The 25,608-nt window shown below is 49.1% G+C and overlaps 1 protein-coding gene across 1 annotated transcript in view; it reads right to left on the reverse strand.

Annotated features, from left to right (window-relative positions):
• Window positions 1-25,608, reverse strand: part of RPH3AL (rabphilin 3A like (without C2 domains)) — a 171,041-nt gene that overhangs the window by 44,389 nt on the left and 101,044 nt on the right. The window contains 1 exon segment of the mRNA XM_047833262.1: window positions 5,842-6,016. Coding sequence (XP_047689218.1) covers window positions 5,842-6,016 — 175 coding nt within the window.

The following is a 25,608-nucleotide window of genomic DNA, read 5'->3' on the forward strand; positions in this document are numbered from 1 at the left end:
TGTCCTGCCATAAACGAGCTGGGAGAGGGCTTACCAAGGGGTCTGCAGGCAAGTTCTTGGCCCAAATCAATAGCCCGTGTCAAAAGAGGGAGAGGGTAGCCAGTCAGGTAGTCAGTCAACCGGCTGACCACAGCCTCAGCCTCGCCGGCTCTCTTTGAGATAACATAGCGGCAAAACCGCTTCTGATCTTTCTCTAATACATTCTCTGTGTTATTTTTAACATTTAGATCTTTAACCTACCTGCAGTGTGTTTCTGAATACACATGGAACGGGGTGGAAATCTAATTATGCTAATTTCAGTTGTGACATAAACCTGTTATTTTCCCAGTGAATTGAAAAACTACCTAAGTTCAGCTTCCATACGTCCTTAGATCTCTTATTTCTCTATTCTGTTCTACTAATCTATTTATTTATTCTATAAGTAAATATTCTATTTATTCTGGTGACAGTGCTATACAATTGTATTGATTATAGTACCTTCAGAATAAGCTTCATTTGGTCAGGCAGCTCCTTCTACTACCTTGCCATTCTTGGGGCGCCTGGGTGGTTCAGTTGGTGAAGCATCCGACTTTTGCTTTCGGCTCAGGTCATGATCTCACGGTTCGTGGGTTCAAGCCCAGCTTCGGGCTCTCTGTGCTGACAGTGCAGAGCCCGCTTGGGATTCTTTTTCTCTCTGTCTCCGCTCCTCCCCCATTCTCTCTCTCCCTCCCTCCCTCCCTCCCTCTCTCTCTCTCTCTCTCTCTCTCTCTCAAAAATGAATATACTAGGCATTTATCCACGGGATACAGGTGTGCTGTTTCGAAGGGACACAGGCACCCCAACGTTTATAGCAGCACGATCGACGACAGCCAAAGTATGGAAAGAGCCCAAATGTCCCATCGATGGATGAATGGATAAAGAAGATAATGGAGTATTACTCGGCAATCAGAAAGAATGAAATCTTGCCATTTGCAACTACGTGGATGGAACTGGAGGGTATTATGCCAAGTGAAATTAGTTAATCAGAGACAGAAAAATCATATGACTTCACTCATATGAGGACTTTAAGAGACAAAACAGATGAACATAAGGAAAGGAAAACAAAAATAATATAAAAACGGGCAGGGGACAAAGCATAAGAGACTCATAAATATGGAGAACAAACAGAGGGTTACTGGAGGGAGTGTGGGAGGGGGGATGGGCTAAATGGGGAAGGGGCACTAAGGAATCTACTCTTGAAATCATTGTTGCACCATATGCTAACTCATTTGGATGTAAATTTTTAAAAATAAAAAATAAAATTAAAAAAAGAATAAAGTAAAAAAAAAGTTTATGCAAAAAAATGAATAAACTACTTTGCCATTCTTTAAAAAAAAAAAAAAAATTCTGGGGCACCTGGGTGGCTTAGTCAGTTGAGTGTCCCAACTCTTGATTTCGGCTCAGGTCATGATCCCAGGGTCGTTGGATGGAGCCCCACATCGGGCTTTGCGCTGGGCATGGGGCCTGCTTAACATTCTCTCTGTCTCCCTTTGTCCCTCTTCCCTGATCACCTAAGCTGTCTCTCTCTCTCTCAAAATAAAATAATTCTTAAAAAAGAAAAACACATTTTTGGGGCACCCGGGTGGCTCAGTTGAGTAAGCTTCTGACTCTACCCTCGATTTCGGCTCAGGTCATGACCTCACGGTTTGTGAGTTCAAGCCCTGTGTCAGGCCATGTGCTAACAGTGTGGAGCCTGCTTGGGATTCTCTCTCTCTGCTCCTCCCCTGCTCATGCTCTCCCTCATCTCTCTCCCTCTCTCAAAATAAATAAATAAAGTTAAAAAAATATAAAATAAAAAGACACATTTTGTTAAATTGAAATATAACTCACATACCATAAAATTCACCCTTTGAAAGCATAGGATTCTGTGGTTTTTAGAATATTCATTAAGTCGCGCAATTATCACCACTGTCCATTGCCAGAACATCTTCATCACATGTTCTCTGTACCCATCAGCAATCACTGCGTTTCCCCTCTCCCCAGCCCCTGGCAATCGCAATCGCGAATCTACTTTCTGTCTCCATGGATTTGCCTGTTCCGAACATTTCACGTAATTGCAACAATATGCTACATGGCCTTTGTCTCTAGCTTCTTTCACTTAGCATAAAGTCTGCAAGGTTCATCTGTATTGTAACTGGTGTCAGTATTTCAACCCTTTTTAGGGCTGACTAATATTTCTTTAAAAAAATTTTTTTAAACGTTTCTTCATTTTTGAGAGACACAGAAAGACAGAGAGTGAGTGGGGGAGGGGCAGAGAGCGAGGGAGACACAGAATCGGAAGGAGGCTCCAGGCTCCAAGCTGTCAGCACAGAGCCAGACTCAGGGCCCAAACTCACTAATCGAGAGATCATGACCTGAGCCGAAGTCAGACGGACACTTAACCCACTGAGCCACTCTGGTGCCCCAAGGCCGACTGATATGTCACTACATGACTATGCCACGTTTTGTTTCTCCAATGGATAACGGAACATTTGAGTCCATTCCTTTCTAAAGACTCCACTGGGAATCAGGTAGGAATTGTTACACTTAACTAATTTGGAGGGGCCAAAATCTTTGTCTGCCTCTCTGTGTCTTACTTTTCATCCTTTGGTAAGATTCTATAATTGTCTTCATGTTGGACCTGTAATTCTCTTTCAAAATTTGCTTCTAGGCATTTTGTAATTTTTGCTGCAATTATGAGTGAATTTTCCCATTTTTCCTTCTAATTAGTCAGCACAGAGTAAACTATTGATTTGTACTTGTATACTTTTACTTCGCATCCTGTCAGTTCTCAAATTCTCTTATTAATCCTAGTGGGTGTTTTAGCAGGCTTTCTTAGGTTTTCTTGATATACAAGCATATCATCTGTAAGTAAGAAGATTTCTTCTCTTTTCTAATAGTAACAGATTTTATTTTCTTGCCTTATTGCATTAGTTAAATACTACAAAATACTGTCAAATGATGGTGGTGATGAGCGTATTCTTGACTTGCATTTCGATAGAACATGGCTTTGGTGCTTTATCAGTGAATATAATATTTGGTGTTGGGTTTTGTTTCTTCTTTGGTAATTTCCTCATATGTAAGTAATTTCCTTATTCTCATTAGATTTTTTATTTAGCGTATCTTTTTTTAACTTTGGAGAGGAAGGCACTTCGAAGCAACACGGGAAACCTAGAAACCACGAAACAATGAAAGACATACTTGACTTGACAGAAATGAAGAGAAGTCGTTTTTGAATGGCAGAATAGTGTGAGTAAAGGCTGGGGTTGAAAGAAACAGAAAGTCAAGGAGGAAAACATTTGCAAGCCATCTAACATCCCTAACTCATAAGCAGCACCTATAAATCAAGGAGAAAATAAACCACCTAATACGAAATGAGCAATGGATTCAAACAGGCAGAGGAGTCCACACCCCAATGCTGGCCACTCCATTTCTGCCTGGCTCTGAGCTCAGCTGTGGCTGAATGGGGTGCTATAAGGGCTGGGCTTCCCAGATAGGCTCTAAACTAGACTGCAGACTATAGTTCTACCCCCAGCCAGCTGCCCAGCACCTGGGCACTGCTGATGGTCGGGCTGGGGAGGGGAGGCGACTCTTGGAGCTCAAGAAACGCTCAATGGTTCCCCAATCATCAGTGGTCTGGAAGGAAAGGTCCAGTGACGTCCCTATGCCAGATTTGCAAGGCTGCCGGCTGGGGGCTGTCTGCGGCTAGGAGTCTGACAGCCTCGAGCCCAGCTTGAGAAGGAACCAGGACTGAGGCAGCGGCCCCCTGGCAGGTTGGGGGGCTTCCCAGACAGGTAAGGCAGACCTTTCCCCCGAGGTTGCTGCAGACTTGACTTCCAGGCCATGTATACCGACCAGGAGGAAGCCAAAGAAAGGCTGGCGTGGGGCTGACCTCCCCTTGCCCCCAGGCTCTGGACCAGCTGTGAGGATGGCTGCGTCTGGCTCGGGCCTCTGATCTCCCACAACTATCCCGTAGCCACCCGAGTGCCTCGGTGAGTACATAGCTGTTTCTGGGATGGCCAGGGGACCCAAACTCAGCCAGAAGGCACAGATCCTGGCTTCTGCACAGGCTAATCGGAGAGGACAACCATGGGATCAGGCTCGGAAGCAGTTCAGGGACAGTCGGCTTGTTTGTGGCCCCTGCTTACAAACCCCTGTGACGCAGAACCACGCAGCTTTCCTCCTACGTCCCCAGCTGTGCCTCCTTTGCCTCCTCCACCAGCTCCTATTCTTCCTTCCTCGCAGGACTATGGGTTTCCTCAAGTTCAGTCTGCCCACCACATGTACCCCATGCACTCCCGATGTACGCCTTTCCTGGGTGTATGCAGACACCTCCTGGGCCTCCCCAACCAGCTTGGGGCCATCAGCCCTCACCTTTCTGGTGCCCACGGTGAGACACAGAAGTCATCTGTCTGGGCCACCTCTCCCTGCCTGGGACTAAAATGTGGATCATCACAGGGCTGCGATGCACTGGCCCGGGGCCTTGGCATGAAGGATGTGCTGCCTCGTGCTCTGGGAGCCTGGAGGCTTGTGACCCAGACTTCGGAGGGACACCAAGCTCACACGGGGGCCTCCACATGGCGTGGCCTGGCCGCAGCGCAAAGGCAGTTAATAAGCCGTGCCAACAGCAAGCGTGTGGGCCACTGGCCGCCTCGCCCACGTAATTAAAAGGCCATCTGTGTCTGCGTGGCTGAGGAATGGGGGCTCTGCCCTTCCCAGGGGTGTGTGTGTGCACACGTGTGCATGTGAACATGTGTGCTGTGCGGATGCTGAGCAGACAGGGCGGGGAGGGCCCTCGGGGCCTCCCCTCCCCAACCCCTCAAAGCAACATTCTGTTTCCGGGCTGCAACTCCTCCCTGGGCCAGAGGGGCACAGAGGTACCCTGACAGGGCCCAGAGCACAAGACCCTGCCTTTTGGTCCCAGCTCTGCCATATAGCAGCTCAGGAAGTCCATCCTTCCCTCTGGGCCTCAGGCTACATGTCTATCAAACAGGGCTACTAAATCGCTGCCCAGACTGCCTCTGCAACCTTTTTTTTAAAAAATTTTTTTTTTTAACGTTTATTTTTGAGACAGAGAGAGACAGAGCATGAATGGGGGAGGGGCAGAGAGAGAGGGAGACACAGAATCAGAAGCAGGCTCCAGGCTCTGAGCCATCAGCCCAGAGCCCGACACGGGGCTCGAGCTCCCGGACTGCGAGACCGTGACCTGGCTGAAGTCGGACGCTTAACCGACTGAGCCACCCAGGCGCCCCTGCAACTTTGAAACAAAATCACGAACGTAAAAGTGTTGTGTGAGCCATGGAGGGCCACCTACCGCAGCAGGTGCCATTATCACCAGTGGGGCCGAGCACCCCTTCTGATGCTGGCCACGGCAGCGCAGCCTCCACAAATACCAAAGTGCTCTGGGCGCAAAGTCATTTTGCTCATTAGGACCAAGGACGTCAGGAGTCCTCCCTTCCCGGGACGCCCTTCCCGGGACGCGAGACGGGTCCGAGAAGAGAGGGTACAGGCCAGCTTCGGAAAGACACATTTCGATACTTTGCCAAAACCCCCAACGGCTGTCACATTTCCGCAAAGATCCGAGGGCTCGTGGCATCCCCACCCCCAAACTGGTGCCTGTTTGGGAATCAGCCTCTGGCGGACCCTCCCCCTGCAAGCCGTCACTGTGCTAAGGTGCCCATGTGGGTGCAGGCGGGGGAGCTGGAGGCACTCGGGGACAGAGCACCAGCATGAGCCACGCGGAGGGTGTGGCAGACGCTGGCCTGGTGCCTGTGGCACTGGCGGCTGGCTGACAGCTGGACTGTGACAGCTGCTCTCCTGGGAGAGGGAGCGAGGGGGACTTACCTCTCCCTCGGGCCCACGTGTAGACGCGGCTCGTCTCGGTGCTTCTGGGCTTTTGCTCGGTCGGCTCCATGGGCAACGGTCGGAAGTGGGGGTCATCGGCCCGGCCGGGGGTCTTCAGTGGCAGGATGTACTTAGGGAGCCCTCGGTAGAACCAGGCCCCTGACCTCTTCCAGACCTGGCAGGGGTGATATTTGCTTAGACCGAGGGACACAGAGCAGCTCCCTGCACCATGCTCCCGCACGGGTCCACCCGCCTCTCCTGTTGCAAAGTTGGAAAGTGCTCAGCCTGGTGGGCATCTAGAGGGTGTTCAAGAGGTGCCACCTGCCTCCCTGCTGCCTGCCCCTTCCCTTGAGGCTCTGGGGCAGAGCAAGCGACAAGAGGCTAGAAGACATGGGGGGCGGGGGGCTGGGTCACAGCACAGTACTGGACCCAGAGCTTCCCAGGGATGAGTCTAGCTCTGTGAAGGCTCAGGGAGGGCCCAGGCCCCAGAGGGCCCCAGATTAGAATTCAGAGCAGCAACTGAGATTCCTGAACCCTTAATGCCTACTTCACAAAACACCAAGCGCTCTATAACTTCTTTGCCATTGAAGGAAATACTTTCAGGTATTTACTAAGAGGAGTGGGAGAGTGTGAAGGAATGTGACCTTCTTAGAGAAGAGTGAGCCTTGGCGGTTCAGAGCAGACGGCCCTGGGTTTGAACCCTGGATCCGTCATCCTTCAGCTGTGAGATTTGGACACGTCAACCTTCCAGATCCCCAGTTTCATCACCAGTAGGTGGAATGCAGGAACAGCATCCATCTCACGGAGCAGCCATGAGGACTAGACTCTCAAACGAATGTTAAGGCCCCGCTGGCCAGTGTAGGGCAGGGCGCAATCACTCAACAGACCTGATGCGCACAACCATCATTGTCACCGCCACCCCCCCCCCCCCGCCCCCCGCCTCATCTGACAAACGTGGAAGCTTTACAACCAGTGGACCAAGTTCCCTACTCAAAAAAGAGAATCAGAAGGCCAGGATGGCTCAGTTGGAAGAGCATGCGACTCTTGATCTCAGGGTCTTGAGTTCGAGCCCCACGTTGGGTGTAGAGATTGATTAAATAAATAAATAAATAAATAAATAAATAAATAAATAAATAAATAAAGTAAAACAATATATATAGAATCTCAAGCTCTGTCCCTGACCTTCTGAGGCAGAATCTGCACTTCATCAATAAAATCAGAAGGCCAGAGTCTGCCCTGATTCTCTCTAGGACAGATTTTCCTAATCCTCAAACTTCCTCTGCATATTAGTTCTGTGGGATATTGACACGGCCGAACCAAAAAAATAAAATAAAATAAGGTTTCTGATCATGTACACTTGGGAAGCACTAGGTTAAACCAAGCATCACTACAGGACTTCTCAGAGCCTTTAATACACCGATGTACTCAGGATTCTTCAACAGGGCCAAAGAATGTGGAGTACTTTCTGCTTCGGATCTACTCAGCAGGTTTTCCCAGAGAAGCTCAACCCTACTAATTGATCTGCATAGACTCAGCACTTAACTGCAACAGTTACATCACTCAACTATCATATGTCATCTCTTCACGCTTCAAAGTGCCAGGCATGGGGGGGACTGAGTCCGAACCCTGTCCCTGGCTTGAATCACTCCCCCTCCCTCCCAGCTACCCTATGCAGAAGGGCCTGCTTTTGAGTAGCTCTTTAATAACATAGCACCCATCTGGTGGGATGAATGCCTCATGGATCCTCCTTTTAAAAACCCTTTCTGATCCTTTCACGGAGCCTCCTACAATAAACATTTATGTGAACTGGTAGCAGGTACACGTGGTCAAACATTCATTGGGTGCGAAATTAAAGTCTCCTCCCCATTCCCAAAGGCATCTATCTGGGGATATAGTTCTTTGAGGAGTTTTGCTATTATCCCCACTTTCCAGATGGGAAAATTGAGGCTCCGACAACTTAAGCAACTTGCCCAAGGCTAGTCCAGCGTTCTATTGGCCTCAGACACTGAAGGCCTCAGGGTCTCATCCCCATAGTTTACGGATGCAAAGGGGATGCTCGGGAAATGTGGCTGAGTGCTGAATAAACCCTCAGCAGGTCAGACATCATCATGGACTCTGCGGAGCTCCTGCATGGTTCCTGAGAACAGACGCCCAAGCCCAAGAGGCCATGGGGGGCTGGCGAGGGGCTCATTCGGCCTCCCTGTGCTAAGTGAAGCCTGTGCACCCCACTGGTGCTGGCTTTGCTTGCCCTCCCCTGAGCACACCAGCCTCCTGCCTCCCAACACGGACTGGGCCTCAGGGGGACCCAATGAAGAAGCCCTCAAGAGCCATCTGTATACCCTGCCATATACACAATTTTTTTTTTGAACGATCATATACATGCAACCCCATGTTTGCACCACCCCACCCCCCGTCACTTAACTATATATAGATCATGGCAACTGTCCACCGTCACTTTCTAATGGCTTCATAGTTTGGATTTATTAAACTTAATCAAACCAGACTTCCACTGATAGGCATTTATTTTATTATTATTAGTTTTTAATGTTTATGTATTTTTGAGAGAGAGAGAAACAGAGCATGAGTGGGGGAGGGGCAGGGAGAGAGGGAGACACAGAACCCGAAGCAGGCTCCAGGCTCTGAGCTGTCAGTACAGAGCCCGACGCGGGGCTCGAACTCATGAACTGCAAGATCATGACCTGAGCTGAAGTCGGACGCTCAAACGACTGAGCCTCCCAGGCGCTCCCACTGATAGACATTTAAATGGTTTCTGGATTTTCACTCTTGTGAGCAGTGCCACAACCATCACCTCTGCACTCACGTCAGACAGATGTCGTTTATTGCCTTAGAAAATACTCTGAGGGGTGGATCTGCTGGGTCAAGGGATGTGTATACATTTACATGATGGTACATATTGTCAGACCACCCTCCAGGAAGAAAAGTTGAGTCTGAAGTGGGGCGCTAGGTGTCTTCAGGGTGGGAACCCTGCACTGTACCTCCTGCTGGGATCTAGGGTCTGGTCTAGAGACCCAGCTCGGGAGCAGTTCCCATGGGGTGTGGGGGAGGTGCTTGTCAGGACCTGGGGCCACCAGTTAGGTGCCACAGGAGGGAAGATGGGGACCTCACTGTCACCCCTGGGGCACACCGTCACAGGTGGAGAGCACACCCCTTCAGGTGCCCTGTTTGAAGGGGAGTGGAGAGGACGACACTGTGGGTGATTCACTGTTGTGTGGTTCTCAGTGGGAGAGACCCAGAAACACTATAGAGATGCGTTCGGGACTTTCACAGGGCCAGACCCATTCCTAATCCTCATGGGGCCTCATCTTGGAGGAGCTGGGCCTACGGTTCTGGCCCCTGCGTGTGCATGCTCCTTTCTCTCCTTTTTTGTTTTAAATGAAAACAAATTTTAATTGTGGAAGATATCCATAACATAAAATTTACCATCTTAGCCGTGTTTTTTTTTAACTACTTTTTAAGTTTATTTATTCACTCTGAGACAGAGAGCACAAGTGGGGGAGGGGCAGAGAGAACACTTTACTGATCAGAGAGAATCCCAAGCAGGCTCTGCACTATCAGCGCAAAGCCCAATGCAGGGCTCGAACTCACAAACGGTGAGTCGAAGTCAGAGGCTTAACAGACAGAGCCACCCAGGTGCCCCACATCTTAGCCATTTCTAAACGTATAGTTCAGTAGTGTTAAGTGCGTGCACGTTGTGTAGCCAATCTCCAGAACTTTGTTTATCGCGTAAAATAGAAACTCTGCACCCATGAAACAGCAACTCCCATTCCCCTGTCTCCCCAGCCGCTGACAGCCACCATTCTACTTCCTGAGAATTTGATTACTCTGGGTACTTCATACGAATGGAATAGTATTGATCTTTTTGTAACTGGCTTCTTTCGCTTCGCATAATGGCCTCAGGTTCATTTCTGTTGCTACATGTGTCAGAACCTCCTTCCTTTTTGAGGCTGATCAGTATTCTATCATCGGTACGTACCACCTCTTATCTAGTCATTCATCCCCTGCTGGCCACTTCGGTTGTGTCTACCTTATGACTGGCCCTTTTGTTGGTAGAGACCATGAGGCTCTACCATCCAGGAGGGAGGGCCGGGGCACTTGGCTCACCATTGTGTCTTCAAGTTCCTGACACGTGCCTGACACATAGTAGGTGCTCAATAAACACTGGCTGACTGGCTGGATTGGCAGCTACGGGTAGTTTGCTGGAACGTGTCCCAATCCATAGAGTTGTCACCTTCCTGCAGAAGTGGCCTGAGGGTTTCACCCAAGTTCTTGTAATTAATCAAGTGGATTTACTGTTTCAGACTAAAAGAGGGATCAAGCAAAGGAGCCTAGAAGGGCGTGCCGGTGCAGAGCAAGCTCCAGCGAAAATCCCCGACCTAACCTCCCAGCCCCTCCTCAGGCACCAGCGAGACCGATAGCCCTGGCTGCCCCCGACTTCCCCGGAAGATCATGGCCAGAGGGCCCCAGGCCCTCAGCCTCACCTCCTGCCGCAAGGATCCACCTCCGCCCTTATCCCAGGCTTAAACAAATACCGATCAGTAAAGTGCTTTTGGGAAATAGGATAAACAGCCCAAGATCCAAAGTCTGAGGCTGAATTGCACAAACATGCAACGTTTTTTGGTATTCAATCATTTTTGACCTATAAATCCCCCCATTAATTTCTTATAATTCACCCTGATATTTATGCTCAGCAAGGCAATGACCCCACGGGACTGCCAGGCCTGCAGCATCTCCCTGGGGTCCAGCGGGTCCACTGTCACGGGGCCTGGGGTCTGTCTGCTTCTCTCATGTTGGTCCTGCAACCCAGGCGGAAGGCTTGATGTTGCCTCAGTGGACAGAGGTCAGAAGACCAGGAAGTCCAGTGATCCTCCAGACAGAGGAGCTGCCGTTCCTGAGGCCCCACGGGGGTGGGGTGGGGACCAGAGCACACAGGTGCCTTGCCCAATGTGGAGGGCACACCTGGGCAGGGGTGCATGAAACACACTATTTTGGAAAATGCCTTCCACATGGGAGAGCAGGACCGCCGAGGCGAGGAATGAGGGATCCCAGCTGGGCTGACTTCTGAGCTGCCCCCCTCCTCCCCTCCGTGCCAATCCATGCACATCCTCAGACCTTCTCTCACCTCGGTGCCTGCCCCCACTCTGCAAAATGCACCCCACTAGCTTTTAATCGTGCGATTCTGCTCTGTGCATCCAGGCCCGACGCCCGCTGCCTGGCCCAACACCCTCCCCAAGAACGGCAGCGGGAAAAGCCCTCCACAAATTGGAAAACCTTCACTTTCTAGAGAAGCTGTGGGATTCTGCAAAGCCCCACTCTGTTCCCCATGTGTGGTTTGCTGTGATAAGGCCAGCAAAGCAGCCAGCCTTGAAAATGCCATTAAATAAGAAAAGGCCCACACGGCCGCCGTGGCCCTTGCAGGGGTGGCCAGCGGCATTCAATCCTCCCCGTGGCACTGCTTTGTGCTCTGCTTCGAGGTTTTCATTAGGATTGCAGCTCACGGCCGACCTGACTGCAGATACTGATGGATATTAGCCAAGCTGTTCCCAGGGAATTTTAATTACCACGATAACAATCGCTAATCACTGCCATTTCCTAAATGGCTGTGGCTGGACAAGGTAGTGACTGCCAGGCCCTTCTGGAAAGAGGAGGATCCTAGGGAGGCCACTGGGGAGGATGCAAAGGGACGCGCCTTCCAAGACCTCTGTCCCTGCCCCTTGCTCCACCCCGTCCGTGCGTTACCGCCTCTCCCTGTCTCCCAAGCAACTCCGGAGTGTACCTGCATGAATGCAAGTGAGGCGTCCACACCCGGATCGGAGCAGGGATATAGTCTGTGGCACGTGCCGTGCCTTCCACCTGAGGCGTCCTTCATCCTTGTCTCCCACCAGGCAGTGACACTGCCCATAGGAAGCTTTCTGTGCCACCTCGTGCAGAACCAGAGCCCCTCTCCTGTGCTCCTGGAGGCCATTTGGACCTGCTGCCCCTGCATCTTACCCGGTCAGGAAGCTGTGAGCCCAAGGGCAAGGCTGTGCCCGAGCCACCCCCGTGAGCCATCCCCGCCTTCCCAGGCCCAGTGAGGAGGCTTCGCGCAGCAAGGACGTTGCTGGCTGACAGAGTGAATGAACAGACGAAGAAGGCAAAGCAAAGGAATCATTCTCAGGGGACAGAACTCGGACTCTGTCTTCAGGGAGACTGTGTTCTGTCTGCTTAACAAGCTGGCCCAACCTTGAAAAGCCACAGGAAATGGCCTGTTACAGAGATGTCTTCTTGCTAACACTTTGGCCATTTTGTTTTTATTTATTTGTTTTCTTAAAAGTTTGTTTACTTATTTTGAGAGAGAGAGGGGGAGAGAGAGAGTAAGCAGGGGAGGGGCAGAGAGAGAGGGAGAGAGAGAAACCCAAGCAGGCTGTGCACTGTCAGCACAGAGACTGACATGGGACTTGATCTCATGAACCGTGAGCTCATGACCAAACCAAAGTCGGATGCTTAGCCAACCGAGCCACCCAGGCGCCCCCACTTTGGCCCTTTTAAAAAGGGTCTCTTAGGGGCGCCTGGGTGGCGCAGTCGGTTAAGCGTCCGACTTCAGCCAGGTCACGATCTCGCGGTCCGTGAGTTCGAGCCCCGCGTCAGGCTCTGGGCTGATGGCTCAGAGCCTGGAGCCTGTTTCCGATTCTGTGTCTCCCTCTCTCTCTGCCCCTCCCCTGTTCATGCTCTGTCTCTCTCTGTCCCAAAAATAAATAAACGTTGAAAAAAAAAAAAAAATTTTAAAAAGGGTCTCTTAAAGGGCCAACCCACCTGGCAGGCCACACAGCCTTCCCTAACCCGTTCCCCGAACACACACACATGCACACTCACAGAGTGGCCTCCCAGAGCTCCACCATCAAAGCCAAATTGCACAGCATGGCCAACAAGACCCCAGAACTCTGCCAGCTCCTGCCTCCCTCACCAGCCTCCTCTCTTGTCTCCTCCCACCCCACGCTCAGGATCTGCCCGACACAGCCACGCTCAACTCCCCGACCACACAAAGCTGTCTCTTGCTTCCAGGCCTTTGTACATGCTGTTCCTTCTTCCCTCCCTAGGCTAGGACAAAGAAATGCAACCTTTAGGAAATTACTCTCATCCAGGGGCTTCTACAGAACCACGCGCGTCTCCCACTGCACGGCACACACCGTGAAGATTGCCTATTTACATGTCTGTTTCCTGCACCAGATCTGGCCTCCGTTATTCCCGCGGCCAAATTAAGGGCCAAAGATGTGTCTTCTGGTGCCTCAGGCTGGGTGCAGAGATTACTTAAAAAATGAAAAAACAAACATAAAATCGCTTTTTAAGTTTATTTTTTAACATTTAAAAAAAAGTTTCATTTATTTATTTTGAGAGAGAGAGCGCGCGCGCACTCGAGCAGGGGAGGGACGGGGGAGGGATGGGGGGGGGTGGGGAGAGAGAATCCCAAGTAGGCTCCACACCATCATCATGGAGCCTGATGTGGGGTTCGATCTCACGAACTGTAAGATCGTGACCTGAGCCAGAATCAAGAGTCGGGTGCTTAACCGACTGAACCACCTGGGCGTCCCCCCAAAAATAAAATCTTAAACCTCCATTCAATCCCAAGTCCACACTACCAATCACCTCCTTACATAACTCTCACTCACCAAGCCAATATTCTTCTGCCTAACTCACCCAGGGAAGGCCCCTATGCCCCAGTGCTTGCCTAAATTACTTAAACTAGCCAATCCTCAGATATTTACCCTGCCCTGCCTTGTCTTTCCCATAGAAACCCCAATAAAGGCCTGGCCTCGGCTTTTCCTTCACTCCTTTCTGCCCCCTGACCACATGTGACCCTGTGTGGCATGGCATGCCCCTTTGTCTCAGAACTGTAGGCAATACATTGTTCTTTAATGGCATTCACTCTCCATGTTGCCACTTAGTCACTTTTATAAATTAAGAACTGGCACAAGTCACAGAGCATGGGAAAATCAATTACGATCAATTACGGCTAAAGAACATCTTTTTTTTTTTTTTTTTTTTTTTTTTTTTTTTTTTTTTAAGAGTCAGTGCAGAGCCTGATGCAGGGTTCGATCCCACAACCCACGGATCGTGACCTGAGCCAAAATCAAGAGTCGGACACTTAGCTGACTGAGCTACCCAGGCACCCCTAAAGAACAATCTAAAAGTACAATTCTGGCAATCTAGTCAGTAAAGGTATAATCTAGAAAAGGAAGGAGGTGAGAGCAGGCGAGGGAAGAACAAGGGCATCTGTGCCCACAGCTCACACGAAAGGCAGATGGAAGAAGGAAGAGGCAACTATTATACAAAGTTACCAATTCCATCAAACTCCAACACATTTTCAGTTACAAATAATAAAAGTATCAAAAATTAGGAGTGGGGGGAATCAGAGTGGCCCAGGTTAGCCAGCTCATCACCCTTCAGAGCTTGCAGTCAATAGACAGTGCCCGAAGTTCTCACCTGGTGGAAGTCGAGGCAGTGGTGAGCATGTGAACTACAACAGGAGGTCTATACAGGGTGGGCTGGGTGAGGGAGAGGCTGGGCAGGTGGCTGCCCTTCTCCAGGGTAAGCTCTTCAGAATGAGTGAAGTTTTCTTTCAACTAACTACATGTATCACTTTGATTAAGATCAAAGGATAACAGATTGGTAACTGGATGTCAATGTTATTAAAGTCCTGGGCTGCATGACAGGCAGGTGGATACATGCAGAGTCGGGCAATCTATGACTGGTATATTGACCCTGGATGTGACTTAAGAGAGAAAAACTGGTAGCTCAGGAAAGGAAAAGAAAGCAGTAATTAAAAATTCTGTAGTAGGGGCGCCTGGGTGGCTCAGTCGGTTGAGCGTCCAACTTCAGCTCAGGTCATGATCTCACAGTTTGTGGGTTCAAGCCCCGCATCGGGCTCTGTGCTGACAGCTTAGAGCCTGGAGCCTGCTTTGGATTCTGTGTCTCCCTCTCTCTCTGCTCCTCCCCTGCTCATGCTCTGTCTCTCTGTCCTTCAAAAATAAATAAAAACATTAAAAAAAAATTTTTTTTTTAATTCTGTAGTAAAGCAAGATAGGAAAAGAACCAAGTTATGGTTAGCTTAAAAACACCTGCACAAGTTCATAATACTGAGATTTCCGTCCCTGAAGAAAGCCATGCTGCCCCTTGGATGTCAGTGTACCCACCTAACGTCCAAGAGTCAGAATTTTGACAATGGGAGAAACTTGGACAGTTTTTCAAAGGGAACCAGGACTTCCAAGCATAAAGGCAGGCAGAGCTGGGTCCCCCAGAAAACAGGAAGTGCCTGGGGCCTCCTGCTGCTGGAGGGAGGCTGCCCTCAAATACTGCTGGGCAGTACCCTTGACCAGGTTTCCGTGGTGACAAGCTGAGTATGAAAAGCCCTAATTACAGCCAAGGGCGACAAGCTGATACTGAGCAAGGCAAGTTGACATGAGATGTGCTAATGTAACGAACACAGTGGTTTTTTAGTTCTAGTTCATGCCAGAAATGCTGCTGCTCAAACCAGATTGGGACCATCCTATCTGGAAGTTATGGCCAACAGCTTGATTACCTGCTGCCCTACTCAAGGAGAAGGGAGACTCAGCATTTATCCTGTGTGTGGGACTGTGGCATGGATTTGACCGTGTGTGTTTGTTCATCGTGAGCAGTGAGTGAGGGCAGGAAGCAAGTCACAGGGCCTGTTCCCACATGGAGGCAGCCCAGGAAGGCTGTCAGCCTTAATGCTTAGAACGGCAATCTCTATTTGCCTCAGTCATCAGGAGAACGGCCTCATTTCTCATCTAGAAAAAGGTACTGTGGACCACATCAGCAAAAAAATATGAATGGTGAATCCAGTCTTCTTAAAATATTGCCCAAAAGTAGAGTTCACTTGATCAACAGATGAATTAAAATAAGAAACTCCTGAAGGGGTGGGGCAGCTGGGTGGCTCAGTCGGTTAAGCGTCCGACTTATGCTCAGGGTCACGATCTCCTGGTCTCGGAGTTCAAGCCCACATGGGGCTCTCTGCCTGCTTCAGATCCTCTGTCCCCCTGCCCCCTCCCCCGCCCCCATCTCCCCCTCCCCGCCCCTCCCCTACTTACACTCTCTCTCTCTCTCAAAAATAAATAAACATTAAAAAAAAAAAAAAAAAAAGCTCCTGAATGGGGAACCCATGGTACCAAAAATTAACAGTTAATGAAATAAAGACAGAAGTTAGTCTAAATAACCAGTGTAAATGTAACTACAAAATAATAAAAATGTGAAGGAAATGATGCTTAAGATGTAGATATAAAATACTTAGTTAAAAAAAAAAAATCTGACCCCAAATCCAGATTGTCTCAACAAAAGCAAAAAGTGAGTGGGGGGTAGGGCGGAAGGCATTGGGCTCCTCATTCTCAGTGGCCAGGGGAGTTAATAGACACTATTTCTACTGCAGTGTAAGCAATTGGACAAATATTGCGTTAAATATTTTAAAAAGTTATATATGCATTTACACACTTATCTGTCCATTTAAGACAACCAGCAGAATTAAAACTACAGGAAAAGTTTATCCTACCAAAATACATGATTTTCTGAGTTTTCTTCTTCTTTCTCTTCTTCCTTCCTCCCTCCCTCCTTCTTGTTTTGTTTAGAAAATTTTCTCCTTGGAATGCCTGGGTGGCTCGGTCAGTTAAGCAGCCTATGCTTGATTTCGGCTCGGGTCATGATCTCACGGTTTGTGAGTTCGAGCCCCACATCGGGTTCCGTGCTGGCAGTGCAGGGCCTTCTTGGGATTCTCTCTCTTTCTATCTCTCTCTCTCTCTCTCTCGAAATAGATAAACTTAAAAAAAAGAGAAAGAGAAATTTCTCCTTGTTCTTGTTGTTTTTTCTTTAGAGCAGCCATCTTTGCTCCTGGCTTGTTTCCCCTACCTCAGAAAGAAGCTTACAACCAGCCTCTGAAGAGGAAGTGAGTAGATATTAATTCACTTAAATAACATTTCTTCAGTACCTCTACTTGTTAAGACTGAGGGAAGGAAAGAAAAGATCAAATGATTTTGCAAATGAGTGGCCCGTGGCAGAAATCCCCACCAGGCTGAGGTCCTCAGCTCCATTTTTCTAGCAACAGAGACTGTGTTCCCGCTCTGCCTTCGAGAGCTACTCTGTGTGGCTTCCCTATATCTACCTCCCCACCCCCCGCCCCCCAGCACCTGGGGAGAAACCTTCAGTCTGCGGTATGGAGGTAAGTAAGCAATCCCGAGCCCACAAAGGGCTCTGAGAGGCTCCCCTCCTGCCCTGGGCTCTCCACTTACCCTCCTAACCAAGGTGTTAGCAGAAAGCTAAGGGAGACCTCTTCCAGAGTATTTTTGCATGTTTCCATTTTAAAATACTTTAAAACCTCCAGAGGGGAGAGAGAGAGAGAGAGAGAGAGAGAGAGAGAGAGAGAGAGAGAGAGAAAGGGAGAGAGACTCTGTGTGTGTGTGTTGGTGAGCCAGGGAGAAAGCCCCCCCTTGCCCCCATCCTCTAGGCCCCAGCTCCTCCTGCCTGGAAAGCCTCCTGCTTCCGGGTCCTGCTGAAGGCCGGCTGGCTCCCCACACTGGGGCCGGGCCAGCGCCTCCCCGGGAGATGGGCTGGAAATTAAGCCCCAGCAAAGACAGAGCACCCACCTGACCCTTCCTCCGACCCCACCGCAGGCAGCTCCTCCCTGGGTCCAGGGAGCCCTTGCGGATTTTCCTTTCATTTCTAGTGGGTTTTGAGCAACCAGGTCAGTCGGGGAGGAGAGCAATTGCCAGCACGGTAGAATGGGAAAAAGGCAGCGAGAAGAAATATTCTGAGGGTGCTATCTGTTTTCTTGACAGATAATTTAAACACCTTGGCTGGATTATTTCAGAACCAAAAGAAATGCTTTGGCTTCCATTAACCCCTGGCGAGGGGCTCGCTCCCGTGAGGCTTCCGCACAATTACCGGGGAGCGGCGTCTGCCAGCTTCAGAGAGACGTGGCTCCCGACAGTGGTGCTCTATGGCTGCGGGGCTGTGTGCCTCATCCCTTCCTCACGGCCTAAGCTCAGGCCTGGGTGCCCCCCTCCCCCATTACCTGTGATGTGGAGAGGCCCCTGCATGCCAGTGAGAACAGGGACCCCTGTCTTCCCTCTCCCTTGGGTCCCACAGGCCATCTTCTCCCTGTATTCCAAATGGTCTCGCGAGTTCAACAAATCCATGTAGGCTAATGACGCTTGTACTATTGTCCTTAATTACTTGATTTGCCAACATTGCATGCAGGCCTCCTCTTACGCTTCATTTGCATGCAGCATGAAATCCCTCTGAATCCCAAATATTTAACTATCCTCCCTGTTCCAAGACAGATTTGAGAGGGCAAACGTGTTACGGTGGTGTTTGGCTGTGTCCCTGCCTCTGTCCCCAGATGGAGTGGGCCACACATAGGGAATGAATAGAGCTGGAATCAGAAAATTGGACAGGCCAATTATGCCCAGCCAGGTCTTTTCAGAGGACCTTTGTGATTCTGATTCAATTCCCAGAACAACAAACATGCGTATGTTTAAACACAGTCTCAGAAACATTCCAAATCCAACGTGAAATCGTTTCTGGGCTGACTGCGACCTGGCAGGGCTCGTGGGCCTTGCAGGAACGCTTTCCTGGGTTATGGATTTGATTATTGCTTCATTTCCAATTGGTCTTGTTCCTTCTTGGGGAAAACCTGTAATTCTGAGGTTCTATTGCCTTGTCTGTCTTCCAGATTCACCAATGTTTCTCTTATTGTTTTCAGCTCTCCCTGCTCCCCTTTCCCCCAGCATTCTGGGAGATTTCTGAAGTTTCTGTTCCTACCACTGATTCAAGCTTTTCTGGGTCTGATTTTAGTGATCCCTTGTTATCTCTAAGGTGCGTGCCTGTGAAATCTAGCATGTATACGAAAGTACATTTCACAGAACCATAGTTGGGGCACCTGGGTGGCTCAGTTGGTTAAGCATCCAACTCTTGATTTCAGCTCAGGTCATGATCTCATGGTTGTGGGATCGAGTCCCACGTAGGGCTCCAAGCTGGGTGTGGAACCTGCTTAACATTCTCTCACTCCCTCTGGCCCTTTCCCCTGCTTGCATGTGCACGCTCTCTCTCTCTCTCTCTCTCTCTGTCTTTCTCTAAAACAAAACAAAACAAAAAACCAAACCGAACCATAGAACCATAGTTAAGTAAACACCTGTGAACTCATGGAGAAATGAAATATTACCCAATCTGGGAAGCCTCTATAAGCCCTTCCTGTCTTCCAGAGGTCACCATTGGGAATCTTGTGTTAAATAATCCCTTCCTTTTCTATTAAAAACAAAACAAAACAAAACAAAAAACTTATGTGTGCATTTCCAAAAAGTAAATATTTACTATTACCTGTTTTTGAACATCATATTTTTGAATCACTATATATTCTTTGGTGACTTGCTTTTTTCCCCTTTGATCACTGTGTTTTTAAAAACATTTTTTTTGCAATCGCCATCAAAATAACACCAGCATTCTTCACAGAGCTAAAACAAACAATCCTAAAATTTGTATGGAACCAGAAAAGCCCCCAAATAGCTAAAGCAATCTTGAAAAAGAAAACCAATGCAGGAGGCATCACAATCCTGGACTTCAAGCTATACTACAAAGCTGTAATCATCAAGACAGTATGGTACTGGCACAAAAACAGATACTCAGATCAGTGGAACAGAATAGAGAACCCAGAAATGGACCCACAAACGTATGGCCAACTGATCTTTGACAAAGCAGGAAAGAATATCCAATGGAATACAGACAGTCTCTTCAGCAAGTGGTGCTGGGAAAACTGGACAGCGACATGCAGGAGAATGAACCTGGACCACTTCCTTACACCACACACAAAAATAAACTCAAAATGGATGAAAGACCTAAATTTAAGACAGGAAGCCATCAAAATCCTCAAGGAGAAAGCAGGCAAAAACCTCTCTGATCTTGGCCACAGCAACTTCTTACTCAACAAGTTTCGGAGGCGAGGGAAACAAAAGCAAAAATGAACTTTTGGGACCTCATCAAAATAAAAAGCTTCTGCACTGCAAAGGAAACAATCAGCAAAACTATAAGGTAACCGATAGAATGGGAGAAGATATATGCAAATGACATATCAGATAAAGGGTTAGTATCCAAAATCTATAAAGAACTTATCAAAGTCAACACCCAAAAAACAAATAATCCAGTGAAGAAATGGGCAAAAGACATGAATAGACATTTCTCCAAAGAAGACATCCAGATGGCCAACTGACACATGAAAACATGCTCCACATCACTCATCATCAGGGAAATACAAATCAAAACCACAATGAGATACCACCTCACACCTGTCAGAATGGCTCACAATAACAACTCAGGCAACAACAGATGTTGGCAAGGATGCAGAGAGAGAGGATCTCTTTTGCACTGCTGGTAGGAATGCAAACTGGTGCAGTCACTGTGGCAAACAGTATGGAGGTGCCTCAAAAATTTAAAAATCGAACTACCCTACGACCCAGCAATTGCACTAGTAGGTATTTACCCCAGGGATACAGGTGTGTTGTTTCGAAAAGGCACATGCACCCCAATGTTTATAGCGGCACTATCAACAATAGCCAAAGTATGGAAAGAGTCCAAATATCCATTGATGGATGAGTGGATAAAGAAGATGTGGTATGTGTGTGTGTATATATATATATATATATATATATATATATATATATATATATATATGTATATATATATATATATATATATACATATATATACATACACACACACACAAGGGAGTATTACTCGGCAATCAAAAAGAAGCAAATCTTTCCATTTGCAACTACGTGGATGGAACTAGAGGGTATTATGCTAAGCGAAATTAGCCAGTTAGAGAAAGACAAATATCATATGACTTCACTCATATGAGGACTTTAAGAGACAAAACAGATGAACAGAAGGGAAGGGAAGCAAAAATAATATAAAAACAGGGAGGGGGACAAAGCATAAGAGACTCATAAATATGGAGAACAAACTGAGAATTACTGGAGGGGTTGTGGGAGGGGGATGAACTAAATGGGTAAGGGGCATTAAGGAATCTACTCCTGAAATCATTGTTGCACTATATGCTAACTTGGATGTACATTAAAAAATTAAAAATTTTAACGTTCATTTATTTTTGGGAGGGGGGAGGGACACAGAGAGAGGGAGACACAGAATCCAAATCAGGCTCCAGGCTCTAAGCATCAGCACAGAGCCCGACATGGGGCTCAAACTCATGAACTGTGAGATCATAACCTGAGCCAGACACTTAACCGACTGAGCCACCCAGGTGCCTTGCTCATTGTGTTTTTAATTCACCCTTTGATGACTTTAGGTATAGTTCTTTTTTTCGCTGCTATATATTATTCCACAGCCATGATTTACCTATCCGTTGTACCATGAAAGACCATTTGGGTTGTCCCCAGGTTTTTTTGCCGTTACAAAATATGCTGCTATAGGCACTCTTGGCCATGTCTCCTGGGGAGCCTTGTGAGAGTTTCTCCAGGTCGTATGGCTAGGAGTAGGGTGTGAGGTCGAGCATCGTGCACAGGAGATGACACTCATGAGGTGCCAGGTGCAGCATGGAAATGAACCAGCCAGGACTCCTACTGAAGGGGCTGCTCTGATTTAGTTTGTAGATAGAGAACATCAGGACCTGACCCATGACATGACATGACCTTAAGTTGATGCAGGTTTAAGAGTCAAGGGGACAACCAGGTGCTGGGACCCCAAGCCAGGTTCAGAGCTACAAACTGTTATTAGAAAATGGTCAGGGCCAGGAGGGCTTTGTTGTGGGTACATGGGCCCAGTCTGGGATGTAATGACTTACAAAGTCAAAGCAAGAAGAAGGGGGTCAGGGAGCCAGGAGTCCCCCAGAGCATGGGGGATAACTACTTTGGCAACGAAGGGGAGAGAGGCTGAGGGCCACCCCTCTTCATCCATCCTGTCTTCCTCCAGCCCTCGAGCTGTCCTGGATTAGGAAGGAGTGAGGGCCTATTCTGGAGAACAGTGGTCACAGGTCTAGTAGAAAATTGGGAGCGGGAAGCTGGTCTAGTGGCAAGGTTCAGACAGCCCAGGTTCAAATCCCAGCTCTTCATGCCCTTGCTGTGTCACCTTATACTTGTTACTGAAGGTCCTGGAGCTTCCATCTGGGTGGAAAATGGAGACACAGAACCCCTCGCCTGGCCCAGAGGAGGAGCCCAACAAAACAAGTTGTTTTCTGGTTCCCTTTTTTTTTTTTTATAAGAGGGATTTTCTGGCACTGTAGTAGGTCACGTGTCTTGAGTTATTTCCTTAGGAGAGGAGATGGGTGTGTTTTTCCAGGGCTGGGCACCACCTAGGAGTTTAATAAATGTTTCCTGAAGGATGGAGTCACACTCTACTCCCTAGTCTCCATCCACAAGACAGCTGGCTAGGGGGAAGGGCACAACTGTGCCAGCCAGTGTCACTTGGCATCTGGAAAACGGGCAGGAAAATCCGATTATCCAAATTTTTATTCAAATTAATGCAGGAAAACGACCAAATTGTATGCTTTCTCCCTAGCTCACCTCCCTGGGACACATAGAGGAGGGTATCATAGCAGGAAAAACCAGGTCACAGAGGGGACCCATATGGGAGGAGGGGTGGGGTGAGCTGGGCTGTGGTGTCATGACACTGTTACACCAACACATCCACAGGGACAGTGAAGTGGTTCTGCACCTCGTCATACTCAAAATTGGTCACACAGATCACAGAGTCCCTAACCCCACAGACTACTGAGCACCCTGGGGTGGCTGAGTAAGTGGGGGGGGGGGCACCCAGCGGTGTAACAGAGCCAAACACTAGGAGCTGTGGGCCACGTTCCTGGTAGGGCTTCACATCAGGCCACGTCAACCCATCTCCCTAGTCTCTACGGCCAAAGAGCCTCCTGCCCCCCGCCTCAGGGGAACCCAGGACCTTGAACGTGGAAGGTGGGGAATCTCATCGGCTCTATGCCGCTCTGTGAACACGACAGCACAGCGTGTCCCCATCCTGGACAGCCCCTCTCCAAGAGGGCGGCCGGCCTCTCTGCTGTACCCTTTCTACTTCATCTTCTCAAGAGGTCCACCCTGGCCAGTCTCCACTCCCCACTTTTTAAACTGTGGTAAAATGTGCGTAATGTAAAACTCACCTTTCCACCCATTTTTCGCTGAACAGTCCAGGACCATCCAGAACATTCGCATTATTGTGCTACTGCTACACCATCCGCCGGAACTCTTCCATCTTCCCAAACTGAAACTGTGTGCCCGTTAATGAATAATCCCTCATCCCCCCACCTTCAGCCCCTGGCAACCATCATTCTACTTTCTATGAATCTGACTATTCTAGGGACCCCGTGTAAGTGGAATCCTACAATGTTTGTCCTTTTGTGTCTAGCTTATTATTCAGCCTCACGTCCTCAAGGTTCTTCCATGTTGTAGCGTGTAACAGAATTTCCATCCCCACCCCCCCCCCCACCCCCGCCCTTTAAAGTAGGCTTCACGCCCAGCATGGAGCCCAACGCGGTACTGAAACTCATGACCCTGAGATAAGGACCTGAGCTGAGATCAAGAGTCAGACGCTCAACCGACAGAGCCACCCAGGCGCCCCATCCATTTCTTTTTAAGACTGAATAATATGAATAATAATCAGAAAGTACAACATATCGTTTATCCATTCATCCAACAGTAGACGCTTGGGTTGCTTCCACCTTTAGGCCGATGTGAGTAATGCCACAAGGAACACGGATGTGCGAGGTCTCCTTGAATCCCTGCTTCCGATTCTTTAGGGGATATACCCAGAAGTAGAACTGGTAGATCATTAATTTGTGGAGCTCCCACCAAAGTGTCTTCCGTAGTGGCTGCAAGATTGTACGTTCCCCCCAGCAGTGCGCAAGGTTCAAATCCCTCTATATCCTCACCAACACTTATTACTTTCTGCTTTTTAAATATCAGCCATCCTGACTAGCGTGTGATGTGGGGACTGGTCTACTTTTAACCCTGTAGCCTCCCTCCCCACCCTGCACCCAACACTCCTGATCCCTCTGCCCTGTTCTACTCTCTTCCCCCTTCAGAATCTGACATCCTATATGATCTGCTTATCGATTAGTTTGATCATTTTTATTGTCTGTTCCCTCTCTCCTCTTCCTGCCCCTGCTAGAACGTAAACTCAAGGTAGAGGTATTTGGCTTTTTGTTCATTGCTACTTTCCAAGGACCTAAAACAGTGCCTGGCACATAGTAAATACTCAATGACTACTGAATGAATGAATGAGTGAGTGAACGAATGAATGAACAGAAAGTAGAGCTGTTAGAAGTTTTAGAGGCAGACACACCTGGCTCCATCAATTACCACCTGGTGTCTCTGGGCAAGTGACTTCCTTTCCCTAAGCCTCAGTTTCCCCATCTGTCACGTAAGGGCAAAAATGAGTACTGCACTGGGCTCCTGAGGGGATGATGATTGATATTCCCTGTCTGGTCCACAGTGGGTGCTCGGTTAACATCCACTGCTCAACGCCAGGCTGGACTCCTGTGGAGTGCATGGGCAGGACCACTGGCCCAGTGGACTGGAGCACAGTGGTGAGGAAGTCCTCTCGGACTGCGCAGCATCTCGGAGAGGCAAGTTCTTTCTCCGGTGGGCAGATACAGGCGCAGATAGGCACCCCAAATAAGTGGCAGAGAAGTGAGCGGGAGACTACTCTGCCAGCCCCCACAGGAGGAAGGCGTGCTGGAGGGCCCCACGATCCCACTCCCCCTGCCACTTCCACATGCGTGGGAGGCCAGGAGCCTACGCTGATGGTCCGCTTGGCAGAGCCACGGCGTGTGGGAGGTGACCAACACACTGAGGAAGTAGGACCACCCGGGTCCCCCAGGGACGCTGTGACAGCAGCCCAGAGCCAGACACAGATGATGGGGCGCTCAGGCAGCTGCCCGCCCGCCTGCTCCGGTGCCAGCCGCCCACTCCTGAGCGCACTCCTGGGCCTCCAGAAGGGCCCTCTGGCCAAGCTGTTTGCAGCAACAATCAAAACAGCAAGTAACAGCAGGAGCAGGAGAGGACCAGCGTGGGGAGGCAGATGGCAGCTTGCAGTGAGCGCAGGCTGCCCGCCTGGAAGGCAGGTGCCACGAGGCCTCCAGGCTAGGCTGGCGAGGCTGCTTCCTGTTGGTGCTGGCTTGCAGCGAAGGGGCCCCTGCTTCTCCTGGCCTCCTGTAGGTCTGTGCCAAGGTGGGCCCTTCCCAGGGGCCCCACTGGGTCATACTGGTCACCCTCCAGGTTAGGCAATTTGGAGATGCGTTAAAGACCATCATGTGAAGCTACTTTCCTACTTCAAAAATTGCTCTTTTCAGTCAATCATCAAATGGGAGGGAGGGGCCAAGAGATGAGAATACAGACCCAGCATCGATGGGCATCAATGTGGGACCCCAGCCAGGGCCAGCTGTGAGGAGACTTCAGGGAAATCAAAAGCCCCCTGCTGAGGAAAGGTTCTAAAGTGGTCTGAACAAGGAACCGGCTTTCCTTTTTTTGCAAATGTCTCTTTCAATCAGCAAACGTTTCCTGAGCACCTTTTATATGCAAAGCACTGCAGGAAACACAGTAAGTGTTGGTGCAGCCCCGGACTCCGCTGAGTTATAATCAGGATGCGGCATGAAACTGGGAAGGCAAAGTGAACGCTCTAATTGTATTAATCAGCTTTCAATTGCTTACAAATTGGTCTTCTCCCCTTTCTAGCTCAGCCCCCTCAGAGAACGCC

Source organism: Prionailurus viverrinus, chromosome E1 (assembly GCF_022837055.1).
Source record: "Prionailurus viverrinus isolate Anna chromosome E1, UM_Priviv_1.0, whole genome shotgun sequence".
NCBI lineage: Eukaryota > Metazoa > Chordata > Mammalia > Carnivora > Felidae > Prionailurus > Prionailurus viverrinus.